Source organism: Colius striatus, chromosome 1 (assembly GCF_028858725.1).
Source record: "Colius striatus isolate bColStr4 chromosome 1, bColStr4.1.hap1, whole genome shotgun sequence".
Lineage (NCBI taxonomy): Eukaryota > Metazoa > Chordata > Aves > Coliiformes > Coliidae > Colius > Colius striatus.
The window spans coordinates 203,375,841-203,392,460 of record NC_084759.1 but is presented as its reverse complement, the minus strand read 5'-3'; the positions used below and the strand labels follow the sequence as shown (position 1 = coordinate 203,392,460).

The following is a 16,620-nucleotide window of genomic DNA, read 5'->3' as shown; positions in this document are numbered from 1 at the left end:
GTGTAAACATAACCCATTCTGTCATAGATGTTTTTACAGTGATGAAGGAGCTGTTTGGCTCTGTAAGGAGCTGGAATGTTTCTGGAAGAGTTTCAGGAGCACTAAATGCTTCAAAGCTCCTCTCAACTTTCCTCAGCTGAAGTGTTGCTGCAATGGTGGGTGTGAATAGTATAAAATTCATCTTTATATCTGCAGTAAAATGTTTGGCATCTCCAGGCCAGCTGGCCTATAGAGAGCCAGATCCCTCTAAAGTCAGTGGAGAGGAATAATGGCAACACTTGATAGCAGGTGACCTGAATGTAGACAGTATGTCCTGTTTCAGAGGTAAGGGCAAATTTTCAAAAGCATTTTACTGTTGCAGGTCATCTCAGAATAGATTTGGGTTACATATGGTAGAAGTTTTTTGCTGTTCTATTTGGCCAACAGCGAGCACAGGATAGATACCACTCAGCAAAGTACAAATAGAAATGCCTAACACCAAAAATGGCAGCAAAGGAGGGTGGAATATGGAATTGTCCAGAGTTAGTGGCAACAGGAATAGCCCATAATAGAGAAAATGGGCTTTCTTCCCAGTAGGAAAGCTTATTGATTGATATAAAGGTTATTACTATCTCTAATTCTGACAGAAATACAAGCTGTTTGTGCAGAAAGATGGCAGCATATGTCCTATTCAAAATCTCAGTCTGCTATGGTATGTCTTCCTCAACAAAAGTCAAGGGAGTGACTGTAGGTCAAATATGAGCAAAATCTTGTGAGGAACAAATTACCTCACATCAGCTGGGGCATTATAAGCCTCTGTACATGCTCCATTCCCATGCTCCATCCTGAGTTAAAATGCTTTAGGTATGTCCAACTTCAGTCCAAAGCCCAGCTGAGGGGAGGCAACTTGTTAGACTAGTTGTGACTTCATTGCATTTTTATCTTGAAACTCCATAATAATCTGCATCCCAAACCAGAAAAGACACAATGCTAACACAGGGCTGAGAAGGATGTAATGAAAAAAATTAATGTTTATGGAAGGGAGTCTAAAAGACAAGGAGGATGCCTGTTAAAGGGAAACAGAAGAGTGTTCCACACAGAAAGGACACTATGCATTGCTATGTAGGAGATTCAAAGCACCAAAAATCCAGATGACATGGTGCTATTACCTTAAGTAAATCTGCCACTTCAGGACATAGCTCAGGTTTTGTTTTCCTGCTCTTTAGCTCAGTGCAAAGACACAAAATGTTCTCCACTGGAAATCAAGCTGAACACCAAAGCAATCTACCCTGGATGTCCTCACATCTCTGAAGCACAAGAATTGCTTCAATGACATAATTATCAAGGAAGTCACTGTAACTCTTAGTTTGAAACTTGTCAGAATATCCAGAGTATCCAGGATTTAAGATACCTTGCACCATAGGGATTGCTTTGCAAATAAACAGATCTCTACTGGTATCTGATACTCTGTGATCCCACTTTCTGGATGTGAGAAGCCATCATCATAGCTCAGGAGAAAGAAGACAGAAAGATGGTCTTATGACTTAAGTTTGAGGTCCACAGAGAAGAAAGAGACTCTGGTCCTATCACACTAAGTTTGTTTCTCTCAACACCAGATGAAGATCCACAAATCAAAGATGACAGTTCTGGCAAAAAGACTTTTATTTGATGTCTGGTAATTTTTACCTTCACCAAAATGTCCTTTGCATCCTTGTCAAGCCAGCGAGGGTAGAACGGGTTATCCATACGGATAGACTGGAAAAGCTCCTCTTCATCTTGGCCATGGAAAGGAGATTGGCCAATAAGCATCTCATACAGGAGGACACCAAAGGACCACCAGTCAACGGAGGTGTTGTACTTCTGCCCCAGCAGTATCTGCTCAAAGAGAGGAGTGACAAAGATGAAAATGAGTATTTCAGCTTTGAAAGAGTGGTCAGTTCCTGACATTTCAACAGCTGCTTTGCTTCCCCAGGAGAGCAGCTTCCTCATACCTGCAGCATGAGATGCATGAGACAGAGCATCTCCCAGTGGTGCAGAGGTTGTGGTTCGAGGAGTTCCAAGTCACAGCCATACCTGGGTGCCAAAACAAGTCCTTTGCACTACAGACAACAGGTTGCATGTAATTCTTAACTTACTTGAGCAAATGCCTGGCTACCAGAGGGATCTCAAGCATTAAGAGGGAGACCAATCATCTTTTACCTGCTCTCCAAGTGCTCCCAAAGGTTCTGATCAGGCTTGTGAAGTCCAAGAAGACAAATAGCTAGGTGTTAGCATTTTGGGACTGATTTAACTCACACAAGTCATCTTTTACTATCACAAGTGTGGCAGGGTACTTGAGGACTATCAGTAGAAATGGTGTGAATCTATGCCAGTAAAATCTGACCCAGGAAAAACATGAGAAAATAGTTGCTGATCTGTCCTTCTGAGACCAACTGAGTTATAGGTAGAGGAGTGGCCATTTGTCCTCAGTCAGTCCGTTAGTTTGTGCCTTTCTCTGTCAGCTATAAAGTGAAGGATACATCCAGTGTGTAGAGGCTGAGTGGGGGTTAGCTGGAAGGAGAGATGTGGTATCCCCTACAAACATGTCCAGAAACCACCACGATCTCAAACCACCCCTTTGAAGTAGCAAAATTAACCTCACCTGCCTTTAGATATCTGTCATGGAGAGAACTAGAACTGAACAAGTTATCATTAGTTCCTTTTATAGCTAAGGAAGGGAATTAGTCCAATTTTAAACATCCAGCTAAATATCTACCTGCTGTAAAGTGCAGCCCTTGTTTGTCTCTTTTGTTTATCAAGGAGCCTAGACAACTTTCTCATGCATAGCTATTTACATTGCAGATGTCTAAAGGTACATGTGACTGTAATATCTAGGATCCTTATCAGGATTTTAGAGCTGGAGAGGGGAATGATTCATTTTAAGGCACAATCTTTACTCTTGAGCTCACAGCCTGGTTGCAATGTGATTCTTTATATTGTAGCTACAGTGTAGATACAAATGACAAACCCTGGCGGTTGCTTAATTCCAGTGAAAACAACTGTCTAGATCAGTACATACAAAACTGCTGATAGCTGAAAAAACTGTGATTTAGAGAGGTGATCTTTACTGCTGGCTCTGAGATACAGTGGAAGTGAGTGAGTAATTTCTTGACTGTTTTCATATCTTGTCTTCATTGCTTGTAAATTGCCGCTTGAGCCCAGATTAATCTTATAGCCTGAAAGTTACATGTCTTAATAATTTAGTTATCCAGAATCTCTCTGTAGTCAATGGAGAGAAAATGGTGATTTAAATGACTTACACACCTAAGATAGGAAAGGATCACTTGTCTTCTGGGACGCTTGTCCTTCTACAACACTATAAAGTGCCAACTGATGCTTCATTTTTAGATGAATTTTCTCATATAAGGTGAGAAGTATCCCCCTCTGATGCACCTCTGGTATCTAAGACTAAATCCAAGCTGATACAGAGTGCTTATGACTAACACATCTGCCTCCAAATGTGCCGAAAAGGGAGAGACACAAAAAGGCCAAAAAAGCTATTTGAATATAAGATGCAACACATACAATGTGTTTCACTTATAGCCCAAGATAAAAGGAATCAGCAAGACTCCTAATGTATTTCTTCTGGATCACTTATAAACAAAACAATCCCTTTTCCTTCTGAAAGACACATTACTTTTATAAGGCTTTAGCTTTCAAAGTATAAAACGTCTGTACACCGAAATTAAACGTTTTACGGCTGTCAAAGAAAAGATTTATTACCTTTGCCATTCTCTGGGAAAAGGAAATAAACTCAGCAATTTCATTGCAGGGTAAGGATTTCTTTTCCCCCCCTCAATATTTTTAGAAATTAAAAAAAATGCTTGTCTACTGACCCAAAACCCCCTTATTTGCACTTATTTGCAAGGCTGTAGCCAAGGTGTTGGGTCTGTAACAAATTACAGTGCTAGCAGCTGCATTGAAATACTGACAAAAAGTCCAGAGCTCCTGCCTCTGGGAGGAGAGATGATCCATAAAATCTAGCAGGGCTTGCAGTTTCGAGGTAAAATGTTTTATATGCACTCGTTGAAGCTCTAAAATAATGATGGTGTAAAGAATAAAACTCTGAGCTATTTTAGTCTCTCTTTTCCGTGAAGTAAAATCACAGATAATGGATTATGACTTGGATCTTTTCTTTTTAGGATCAGAAAATAAGGTTGGGATTGGTTTTAATAAATAAAAGCATATTGAAGTGGAATAAAAGACAATTGCAGCTTGATTGCAGAGCACACTTACACCTGCTCTTAGGCAATACAAATCCAATTGATTTGAAGAAGCCAGCCTTTGTGTCAGCAGTGGTGGAACTGAGATCAGAATAGAGTCCTTGGTGCACAGTAAAAGGTCAGTGAATTAGAGCAGAGGGGATAAAAAACCCAAAAGATTTAAAAGCTATTTGGAAAATACCAATATCCATCATGAAAACACTGAAATCGGGAGCGGGATCTTGAAAGGCAAATGAATGGATTTCAGGGAGATGTTGGATGTGATGCATGGATGGATCTTCTCTGAGCTGAAAAATGTCCCAATCTTTTGTCCTAATTTGCCAGCTAATTAGTCAAAGCCTCTTCATGGGAAGATCTATCATTGTGTGAAGTCAGCAGGTTAAGGGAGCTTTCTCTGTTCTGGAGGGATCTAGTCCAAATTATCTAAATTTGCTAGGGGAGGAGGGGGAGAAAAATTGAGAGAAATAAAGGGAAGGACAAAGGATCTCTCTATGGACAAGCTGGAATCTGAGGTTTGTGACCACTCACTTTTATTGTATGGGCACATAGAGGCCAAGTTCAGCTTTTCTCCATCAAGTATGAGTAGATATCAACTGCAGAAGAAGAAGAGGAGCTGCTGGTACATTTTTGCTTGGAGACTGTCTCCATGCCAGCCCCAACCTTTTTGAGTCAAGGGGGCAGAGAACGACTTTAACATAAGCTACAAGCTCTGCTTTCTCCTTGTTAGCTCATTCTGGCCCTGAACAACTCCATGATATCTAGTTTTAGAACCTCCTTCACCAGAAGGCAACTTGTGGAGGAATGCTCTCCAGGGATGGATTCCTGCAGTGACATGAGGTGCTCTGGTCCCATGCACAGCCAAAATAGGGAATCAGATAGTCTGGAGCTCAGAATTAGCAATTCAAATCCCAGCTGCCCTCTTGAGAACAACAACTCTCCTCTCACTACTGGCATTTAGAGGGGTAAAATCAGGACATGTGACCACTCTCACAGAATGGTAGGGGTTGGAAGGGACCTCTAGAGCTCATCCTGCTAAAGCAGGTTCCCTTTGATCAGAGGGAACAGGAACGTGTTCAGGCAGGTTTGGAAACCTCCAGAGAATGAGATTTCACACCCTCCCTGGGCGGCCTGGGCCAGAGCTCCCTCACTTTCACAGCAAAAATGTTGTTTCTCATATTCCAGTGGAACTTCTTCTGTTCCACTTTGTTTTTGCTATTCCTTGTCCTGCCACTGGCCACAGCAGAAAAAAGGCTGTCCCCATCCTCTGAACACCTCCTATTTTGATATTGATCAGCATTTACAAGATTCCCACTCAGCTTTCTCTTCTCCAGGCTGAACAGTCCCAGGTCCCTCCTGAAACCTTTCCTCATAATAGAGGTGTTCCAGACCCCTCAGCATCTTCATAGCTCTCCTCTGGACTCTCTCTAGGAGTTGTCTATCACTCTTGAACTAGGGAGCCCAAAACTGGACACATGTTTATGTTGCCAAGCATCTCCATTCCTTTTACAAACAGCTATTGGTTGTTTTTCATTCTAGACAAACTTTCAAGCCTACACTCAGTTTTAAGGTTATATCTCTGACAGCAGAGCCATTTCAGAGCATATGCTACCTTATTTAGCTCTGGCTTGTGATGCAGGCTGTGTTTTCAGTGATAAAAGAATCTGTCTGAGCAAGACAGAAGTCCAAAATTATGAGTGCTACTTCTATTCAAGCATCAAGGCATATCCCAGAGGGAAGGTGAACACAAATCTCTGATTTATCATGGACTCAGCCTCTAAAAGGTGATTAATCAATTTAAAGGGAGAATCAGCTCCAGGTGGGTATTTTGTCCCACATTTCTGTATTTGCTCTTAGGTTGTGATGAATATCATCCTTTAGAAGTGCTCATGGATCCCTACCAGGTACCGAAGCACCTGTACAGCCATGGAAGCCTGCTGTTAGGCAGACAAGAAACATGCTCATTCCTCATGCTGTGTCTACCCCTGAACTACAGGACCTAGCTCTTGGAGCTGCTTCTGCCATGGCCCAAACTGGATGCCCATTAAGCACTCTCTTTCTTGGTTAAGCTAAGCACCACTCGCTTCCCAGACCCATTTGCATGAAAAACAAATTAGCCGTAAAAATAAGCAATGCCAGACGGCAATGCAGCCTGAGTCAAAGTGAAATCCAGTTTCTAGCCTGTTTTTGAACCTCAAAAGCAAGTTATTACTCTGCACCCTCCACCACTGACCAACAGCCATGTCATAAGACATGTTTTCTGTCCCTCAGCAGTTTACTGACCTCCCTGGACACCGTGCCTACCTCAGGAGCAATGTAGTCAGGAGTCCCGCAGAAAGTACTTGTCTTTGCATCTCCAAACATGTTCTCCTTGCACATCCCAAAGTCAGCAATTTTGATGTGCCCCTCATTGTCCAAGAGGACGTTGTCTAGCTTCAAGTCTCTGTGGAGGAAGAGAAGGAAATCTCTCTTTTAAAGTGTTACAGACACACACAGGTTATGTTAGCAGGTTACACTCATTAACTTACTGTCTGCCCCTATGTAGTGGCTATGTGTTGCAATTAAAAAGGAAGGCTGAGGGCTAAAGGAGGAGACTTTACCCAAGCCATCTTCTAAAAGATCCCTCCTTTGAGGATACAGAACAGTGAAGCTAAAAAGGGCTTTGTGCCTGTTGGTGAAGGGTTTTGTCAAACCCCGAAGGTAGTGCAACCCAGCAGTGAAGAGGCAAGAACCTAACACAGGTGAGCAAGAAGAGACCAGCTAATGTTCACTTTCTCATTCCCTGGGATTCTTTGTACATTCCCTGATGCTGCTGCCAGATCTCCTTCCCAGTGCAGACTCTACAACTGTTGGAAAAGGTAAGGACCCACAAACCTTTCATGGCTGGAAGGGGGTCAGAATAATGCCAGACCATCAGCAGAACACCCACTACCCCTTCACTGCTGGGTTGCACTATCTCAGCCTTGGGGATTCACAAAACCCTTCACACACAGCTGCCAAGCAGTTGTTAGCAGTTTCAAGTTCTGAGATACTGTGGGAAGCAAAGAGCCTTGAGAGAGAAAAAAGAATAAATGCATAAGGAAGGAAACAAAAGTGAGCTCGTGAATCGTGACCACTGACAGAGAACAGAGGTACTCCTGTGGGAATGAACCCTGAAAGAAGAGAACATGTAAAGAAAGAAAAAAGTCAGAAAGAAAGGAAGGCTGGCATGACTTCTGACCTAAAAGTTTTGCTTTTCATTGAAATAATGACACAGGAGATGTTTGGGGCAGTGATGCTGCACTTCACCTGGATGTATATAGAATTTGGCTTATCTGGTCTCAGAGCACTCACGTTCCTGCAATACCTGTCCTGTTCTTCAGTCACTGCTCCATCCTGGGGCTCTCAAAGCACCTAGACACAACATTTGCCTGTAGGAGGTAATTTGCCTCAGGAGGTAATTGGTCTTTTCTAATTGTAGGCTGACTCACAACCTACACATATATTTCAGGCAAGAGGCCTCACCAGGAGGCTGCTATAGAGCCACCTTCCTGCTGACAGCTGTTTTACAATGTGAGGCTTTTTTCAGAAATGACTTTGACTCCTTCAAAAGAGGTAATTTCTAATGCATGATGCTCCTGAGATGATCCCCTACAATTGCAGGAAAGATGGCTGTTCAGCCCTTCTTTGTGCAAAGCTCCTTGTCTGGCATCAGCCAGGTCTCAGTCAGGGTACACACTGAATTGTCATGGGGCAATTGTTCGTTGCAGCTAGAATATGGCCCAAGAAAAAGTAGGAGTCATCAATCACAAAGAAATACAGAGACGACCGAGACGTTTGCCTTCCAAGTCGCAGACACTCATGTCGTCACAGTTTCCAGCTAGAATGACTTATTTTAGTTACACCATTGAGATCAATCTCTGGCTGCCAGCACTGCTTTTATTCATCTGGTAGATCGAAGCAAAACAAAAAACCCCTTCACCTACAGTTCACTTTCATTATTTTGATGAGTTTCAAACTCATTGGCTCCAGGGATTGGAGTTTCTGCCAAAAATGCCTCGTCTCATTCATTAAGATTGAAGCCAACATTTCCAAATGTGAGTGCATGAGACCAAACAGCTGGATTCATTATTCTTCCTGCATTTCAAGTGATGTAGTTTCAAAAATGATTTCTATTCACTTTCCTAAGTGCTTGGTTAGGTCTGAGCAAGATACTGATGGCTGTGCATTCTCAACTGACCTCATTGTCATTGTCTTCAGTGAAAAAGGTGTAGGACTGGTTAAATCTTTTCTCTCAGAGCCTGATATCCACAGCAAGGCTGCAGACTTGGAAGTGAGCTACTTTTTCCTACCACCATAACACTTAAATGTCTAGCTATCCCAATTTGCCCACATTTCCCACGGCTCCAGACTCTAAACGTCTCCTTTCACGAGGAAAGGGATCCCAAACCCTGACATAGCACTGGTGCAGCAATTCCTAATGAAAATGTGAGTTATAAACAAAATGTCAGCATTAATGGTCCTGCCACAAACTCACAATGTCCTGCAGATATTTTTAATCAGCTTTTCTGAGAAGTCTGAGCAAAAAAAAGACAGCCATGGCTAAGTGATTTGGGCACCTCAGAAAACGCTTCCCTTCAGTCATCCAGAACAATAATTAGAGCCAGAAGCTTGCTGAGACCCCAGAGATCATCTCAGCTTAATGCCATCAATGTTGATCTCATGTTTATGCAATCCCCATCATTGGTCAATAAAGACTATAAATGGCTCCCACATGAGCACTAATAATGAATAATAAGGCGAGTTTGTATGAATCAAGGCTTGTGTTTTTATGGGAGACTGGATTGTAAACAAGCCATTCACTTTTAGCATTTGTTCTAATGTTCACCCTGCATGACAAACATTGAAATAAGCTCATTTTGCTTTCAGCAAACATTGTTGCTTTATGGAACTTTCTTATTTGTTTGTGACAAGCTATTTGCTTCCTGCTTTTACAGAAAGCTGCAATAACTTTTGCCATGAAGATGAGCTGAAGTAAGGCTCTCCAGAAATGCAGTTTCTCCCTTCAGCCATAGGAGAGCAGACTGTGGTCTGATTGCTGCAGCTCTTCTTGCTCACATCCTCTCTCTGTACTTTTATATAGGTCTAAAGCACAACACTTGTGTATTAGATCAAAGCATCAGTGCATAACTTTGAAGCCCCTGGATAAGTCAAGTAGAAGCTGGAATGAGCAATCTGTAGTAGGTTTTGTAGACTTCTTGTAATAGATTTCATAGACTTCTTGTAGTAGACTGCTTTGTAGTCTTGTAGACTACTTTATAGTCTTCTTGTAGATTACTTCTACTTGGGATTTGATAGATTGATGCATTGTGGACCAAGTTCATACCGGTAACTTTGGGAGAGGAATCCTTTGAGTGCAGCTGCCTGCAGTGTCCCACCTCATAGACCCCACTGGTAGAAATGGGCACTTCTCATACACAGTCTAACATAGGTCTGATGAACTTAAAAAAGTTCACTCCTCTCTGCTTACTACAAGGAAAGCCTTGGCAGCTAGCTCAGATTCGTGACAGTACGTGACATCAACCCCCTCTTCCACGGAATTGTGCATAGCAGACTTGTTAACCACAAAAATGAGGTATATCACTGTCTCCTTGCTGTTATCATTTGAGCTGAGCTTGTCATCACCGTCCCTTGGTAATCAGCACGGTAGATGTACCAGATTTCTCTTGGCTAGCTTGATCTTATATGCCTTAATCCATGAAAAGCTTAAACTGGGTGTCTGTGCTGGGTGCTGTATGAATGACTCAGCATAAATGCATCAAAGAGCTTCTTTTAATGCTAATTATAATAGGACTGGATTCTCAAAAAGGGCCTTAAATTACCTTTTCTGTGCTGTCTCTTCAAAACAAAAGTCAGACTCTGTAAAAGGGAAATCTGTACAGAAATGTAGTACCAATAAGTGCATCCAAGCAATGATCTCTCTATTAGTGCTTGCAGAAAAAGTTTAGCATATTAAACACTAAAGAGTAAAATTACCTGTATATGATGCCTTTGGAATGGAGGAACTGAAGCCCACATATAATTTCAGCAGCATAAAACCTGAGTGACAGAAGGAACAAGTTAGAATGGACACTTCCCATCACGTGCTTTCAGCTAGACCCAAAAATGGAAACTTTCTCTACACAGAAGCCAAAATTTCATTAAGTTCTCAGAAGGCTGGAGGTGCCTCCAGAAAGCTCAAGGTAACTGGGTTTTACAGGTAACTAACTGATGGGTGATGTGAGATTCCCAATATGCCACATGGCTGGCAGCCATGAAGAAGAAAACCACCACCAGCTCCTATTGCCTACCCTGCCTTGCCTCAGGATATGGTCCCTGTTGCAAAGAAAGCAGACTGGATGGTGCCTATGCCTCTCTTATTTATGTGTTTAAAATAAATCAATGAGTTACAGTAATGCACCAGACTGCAAACTGCAAATTAAAGTAAATGCCTCAGACCTCAAAAGAGCAGCTGTAGTTTGCTGTATTCACTAGCTGCTGCACAAACACTGGAGTGGCACCAGAAATGGGACAGGCTGGTAGACATTTGGGTTTGGGGATCACAGGCAGTCTCCTTGGCTTGTCAAACAGACCACTGGTCAGATTTATGACTTGCTTTTAAAATTTTACCCAAGATGTGAACTAGCTGGCAGCTTGGTGGCTTTTCTCTGGAGTGTTTGTCCTCAATGCAGTTGAGCAGAGAGGAAGCTCATGAGCTTCACAAAGGGCAAATGCAGAGTCCTGCAGATGGGGAGGAACAACCCCATGCACAGGACAGGCTGGGGATTGACCTGCTGGAGAGCAGCTCTGCAGAGAGAGACCTGGGAGTCTTGGTTGATAATAAACTGAACATGAGCCAGCAATGTGCCCTTGTGGGCAAGAAGCCAATGGCAGCCTTGGATGCACCAAGAGTGTGGGCAGCAGATCAAGGGAGGTTCTGCTCCCCCTCTACTTTGCCCTAGTGAGGCCTCATCTGGAGTCCTGTGTCCAGTTCTGGGCTCCCCAGCCCAAGAGAGAGAGAACTCCTGGAAAGTCCCACGGAGGACTACAAAGATGCTGAGGGGAATGAACATCTCTCTGATGAGGGAAAGGCTGCAATACCTAGAGCTTTTTTAGCCTGGAGAAGAAAAGGCTGAGAGGGGACCTTATTGGTGCTGATCAATACCTAAGGGGTAGGTGTTGAGAGGATGGGGTAACACTTTCTTCTGTGGTGGCCAGTGCCAGGACAAGGGGTAATGAGCACAGTCTGGAACACAGGCAGTGCCACTAGAACAGGAGGAGAAACTTGTTTGGTGCTGTGGTGAGGGATCCCTGGCCCAGGCTGCACAGGGAGGGTGTGGAGGCTCCTTCTTGGGGGGTTTCCAAATCCACCTGGACACGTTCCTGTGCTCCCTGAGAGAGGGGAACCTGCTTTAGCAGGGGCTTGGGCTGGATGAGCTCTGGAAGACCCTTCCAACATCTACCATTTTGTGATTCTGTGACAGTTCTACCTAAAGGACAACATCACATCCTGCTGCAGAGAGGCAGCATAAAGCCAAGGCACCATTACACAGTGAAAGTGCTCACCCAGAAGGGAATACAACCACAGGACTGAGTGCCCCTCCAGGCTTGTACAAGTCTGCTCCCTCAGTCTTCAACGCATTGGCCCTTCATTCTGAACATTCCAATGCTTTTGAAGAGACCATCAAAATAAACAGTGATTTAAATTAGTTGGGTTTTTTTTCAATTATTAAATAAAAATTAATTCCTGCAGTGGTTTCAATATTGACTTTCAAAATACTTTTGCTTGCAGAAGGATTAAAACCACCTTTCCTTTATTCTAATTCTTCTACTTACTTTAATCTAAGCAAAATACATTTTTAATTCTCTGTTGGTGTATTAATTTTTTGTTTAAATTTATCTTCTGCACTTTTAATAGGTTTTATCCTCTTTTTTTTCCCCCTGCTTTAACCTTAAAGTGGAAGAAGGGAAAATCCCATTACTTCTAACAAACAACAGCTTCAACTCTGATCACTGGACTAGCAACCTCAGCTTAAGCAGGTCCTGTAGCTTGGCTACAGACCACTCAGTGTTATAACAAGCAGGACTTTTAGTTCCACAGATGTCTGAAAATGCAGCTGTGGGATTTTTTTGGTGGTAATAAATCTGGGGTGGAGTTTGGGTTTACAGAATCATTATTGGGGTCTCCAACTATGAGCTGACCAAGAACTCAATGAGTGAAACAACGAGCAGCCTCAGGGCTGCTGATTCTCATCCATGGGCCATGTATTTACATGGCCCTTACTTAAGGTCTTAGGCATGCTTGATGCAGTTTATAGACAGTGCAGGAACTTCTAGAGGCAATGTCTCAGCTGGGTTGAATGATCCCTCTGGAGCCCCTCTCTGAGGGACTGAAGTCCTGGGAAGAGGAGTCATCCAGTAAATAGGACAGCCTAAGGGAAAGCTTCTAGGAAGCTCAGGTCTCAGCACTGAATAAATGTGGGACTATGCTAATGTCAGTGCAAAACACTGAAACCAGGTGACAGGCTGGAAGTAAGTCCCTGGTTTGCAGGCTAAAGGATGAGCCTGCAGGAAGATGCAATGCTGACAAGGGTGTAGCAGTGCCCAGACAGAAATAGCTTCCCCGGTTGATCAAGAATGCAAAGCAAGGTCTGACTGAAGTCCACTTGTGTGGATAGGCTCTAAAAAGCTTTCTGTGGGAGGGGAAAGAGGACAAGGAGAGAAAGGGACTTGTTCCAAGTCTGTGATTGAGTCAGGGTGATGAACTGCATGTTTGTTTTGTTCAGTCTGGAGAGAGCTGGGACAGAGACAAACTCTGCTTCCAGCACCAGCATTATCCCCATTTTGCAGGTGGGTAAGGTACAGAGAGGTCAAATCATATGCCCAAGGTCTCCTCTGCAAGACACTAGCAATGCTGGGAACAAAATCAAGATCCCTGGTGTCTGCAGCCTTTGCTTCTACAATGTGTGTGACCTGAAAGCCAAAAGGTAATAATAACATCTTACGTTGCTCTGGGAAGGTCAAACTTGTGACAACTCTGTATATGGAACATGAGGTCTCCTCCATTGAGGTATTCCATCACAAAAAAGAGGTTTTCCTAGAGAATGAGACAAACATACAACAAGGGGTGAGGAAGGGCAAAATAAAATGAAATAACATTAAAAATCCACCCAGAAAACACTCAAAAAAGAAAAAGGAAAGGTTTACTGTGAGGGTTCTGGAAACAAATTAGCTTCTTTTTCAGATTCCTCATTTCTCCTCTTTTTTCTCGATGGATGTGCTCAACCTCTATGCTCTGGTTTGTATAAACAGCGTTAGCAAACATTGCAAATCCACCTAACAACCATCTGGTACCATTGATTTTTACTAGCAGACCTCAAGGCTGACTAGAAGGGGATGAGCAACTCTCCAGTGTCTGTGTAACAGAAGGACAGATGGACAAAGTTCCTTAGGTGACTACTGGAAGAGGCAGAAGCAAATCCCAGGTCTTCTCTGGTCTCCAGCCCAAAGCATTATCCATCCAGTGGACTGATCTCAAGCTGGTGTTCCCTGCATTCCTGCACATCTGTTCTGGAGACACATGAGTCTGACTTTTTCAAGTTATCAGAGACACTGGCCAGATGCATCAATCTGTTTTAAGCACCTGCTTGATTTTAAGCTTGAAAACTGCTCTACTAAGCAAGGCAAGCTGTAACTGGCTAGTGGGAAGATTCATGAATTAATCATGTATCTGGAGGCCCATGTCAGAGAAGCCTGGAAAAAGATCCAGTCCTTGTCCCCAGCCGCATGCAACCATCAGCCCCTCGACCAGGGAAGTGGACAACTTTCCTCCTGCTACACAGAAATGATGAGAACCTCTGTGCTGAATAAAGAGCAGAACCAACCATCAGGTTTTCCTTTCCAATCCTTGATGTAGACCACATTGATCCCCTTCACCACGGGCCTTCCACAGAAGCCAGGTGCTTCCCTTCCACATTGAGTTGTGCCTACAAAGCAGGAGGAGTGCCTTTTCCTGCAGGAAGATTATCTGTGCAACAAGTTATGCTCCCCCTTTAAACTCCTGTTTCAGGAATCTCAGCCTTTGTGCACAAATGTATGGATAAAATAAAATGGATGGAGTATTATCTTTCTCTCAAAGGCTTGTCACTGTTCTGTACACATCAGAAGTCAGTCATCTGCAGGCTACACTAAAGTCTATGAGTGTCTTCCCTTTGTTGTGTATTGCCCATCACAACTTATTTTGGGAGTAGAGGAAGTAGAGCTCTTCTCACCTTTATTTTTAACAGTGAAAGGAAAGTTTTTATCCATAAGATCTAAAGTAAGCATCTCTGGCAGCAAGCCAAAAGCTGGCTATTTAAAAAAACCAACAGTGTTCCTTTCAAATAACAGCTGTCTGCTCTAATTTGTGCAATTTCTTTAGCCAGATCCTTTTAATTACAGTACTCTTATTTAAATGGATGTCTGGCTAGAAACCCCACCTGTCATTCAACAAGCACAGGGCCAGATCTGGACTCCCAGGGAGAGAATAGAAATTTTGCCAATAAACAAGATGTGTGCAGTTGAAGGATCTTGCATCTGTAAAGGTTAGTGCACAGGAGTCAGCCTAAGCAAGCGTGAAGGCTAAATGGAGATGGGCAATTCAATGTGGAAATGCATAAAGCTTGGAAGCAATGTGAGCTCAGGAGTCCATTCAGAAAAACACTTGAACAGAGGCTCTTTGTGTGAAGGCACACAGAGAGGTGATGAGGTTCAGCCAAAAACAGACCAGCAGCCCCATGTATCACATTGGGACAGAAGAAACTTCATGGGTCTTCAGATTCAGATTCAGTGGAATGAAAAGGAGAAAAGCCTTGGGTTTCTCTGGAATGTCTGTTGAGTTTGGTAACACCTCATCCCATGCCTTTAAGCACAACTTGAAGTCCATGTTCAGTGGAACCAGCAGTCATGCTCTGCTTGCTCATGGATTTGAGCAACCATCTGTTTAATTAAACTGGAGACCCTAACTTGAAACTGGGGACTTTGGTAGCATCCTTCTGCCATCTGAGGAAATAGAAGGTGAACAACCTTGCAGATTAATTGGCACGTGAAGATCATTATGTGAACTCTGTTGCTTGACTGTCTAAAACTATGCAGCTGAAGACTACAGACTTGATTTAGGGATGATTAATACTGAAGTTCATGGTCTATCAGGTGCTATTAAGTGGTACATGAACACCGTTGAAAGAAAGACAGCATCACTCTTTCTGCTTCAAGACTTGGAAGTTCCTCTTGTTTCTTACAAAAGTCAATTGGAATGGCCTCTGGAGAAAAATTCCTTGAGATCAGCTGTATGTAAGTCACTATGAGTAATAAGATATAATCAAATAGGACAAGCTGCAACAAATTGTTGGAGACAGCTTTCTAAGCCTGAGGTCTACAGAGCTTTAGAAATGGGAAGAGACAAAACCCATACTCGAAACCACCTAAAGTCCAACCATGTGCTAGAGGTTAAAGGGTTAGAACAGCACAGAGGACACATTTTCAGACAGGTTGCAACCCACACTTCCTCTTGTCCTGAGAAGGTTAGTTGATGGTTCTTGACTGTTACTGCCAGGCTCTGAAGTCTGTCAGCACCTGGATTGAATGGGTATTTCTTAAGACGTGGTATCTGGAATGGCATGACTTTATCATGCCTTTATCCCCTATGAGGATCCTAGCTCAGGGATGCTAAGGCAACAAACAGAGATGCTGTTCCTCAGTATTGAGACCCACATAGCACTGAAGGAGGTTTAGGAAAAACCCCTCACCTTCACCCTACCTCTCTGCCTTGCAGACAGACAACAGATGACTTGCTGACTCTCCATGAGAGCATCTTTGGGTAGTAAATACTCAGGTCAAACTTCTGGTCATGTTTCTAGGCTCACAGAAAAGGTCTAGCCTCTCAGCAGAGTTTGGGGCCATCTTTTATAACCACAAAGCTCAAGGAGAACTGTAAGGGCACTTCCTTCACTCATGGACACTGTCCCAGGATGGCTGGCACTAGTTGTCTGGTGACATGCATATATCAGCCGTTCCCTACTTCTAGATCATCATTCATCTTCCAGGGGCTTTCTCCATTGCAGCAGGAGGAACATAACAAACCCCTCTGTGGAAGGACAAAGTGCTGCTCCTGCAACAGACAGAACCATACAACAAGATATGGTACAGCACACACACACATACTGATGTGCATCCTGCACACAAAAGAACACGGTTCCCTAGTCAACTCACTCCTGCCAGGTGCTGAAAGAATTACTGCAATAACTCAATTTCTTGCCCTATGAGACCCATAAGTGACTGAACTAAGCTCCTCTCTGCAGAGCCAGCTGCACCCTCTGTCTCTTCA

At 43.2% G+C, this 16,620-nt stretch overlaps 1 protein-coding gene across 3 annotated transcripts in view; it reads right to left on the bottom strand.

The window, feature by feature from the left end:
• The window catches only part of PRKCQ (protein kinase C theta), a 67,616-nt gene that overhangs the window by 4,347 nt on the left and 46,649 nt on the right, over positions 1-16,620 (bottom strand). For 2 of the 3 annotated variants that reach the window (XM_061989491.1, XM_061989483.1), the window contains 4 exons: positions 13,262-13,353; positions 10,254-10,316; positions 6,543-6,681; positions 1,666-1,854 (listed from right to left, as the gene is read on the bottom strand). In XM_061989491.1, coding sequence (XP_061845475.1) covers positions 1,666-1,854; positions 6,543-6,681; positions 10,254-10,316; positions 13,262-13,353 — 483 coding nt within the window. Of the gene's footprint in view, positions 1-871; positions 941-1,665; positions 1,855-6,542; positions 6,682-10,253; positions 10,317-13,261; positions 13,354-16,620 lie in introns of those variants that run through there. The other variant, XM_061989500.1, reaches the window with a different exon arrangement.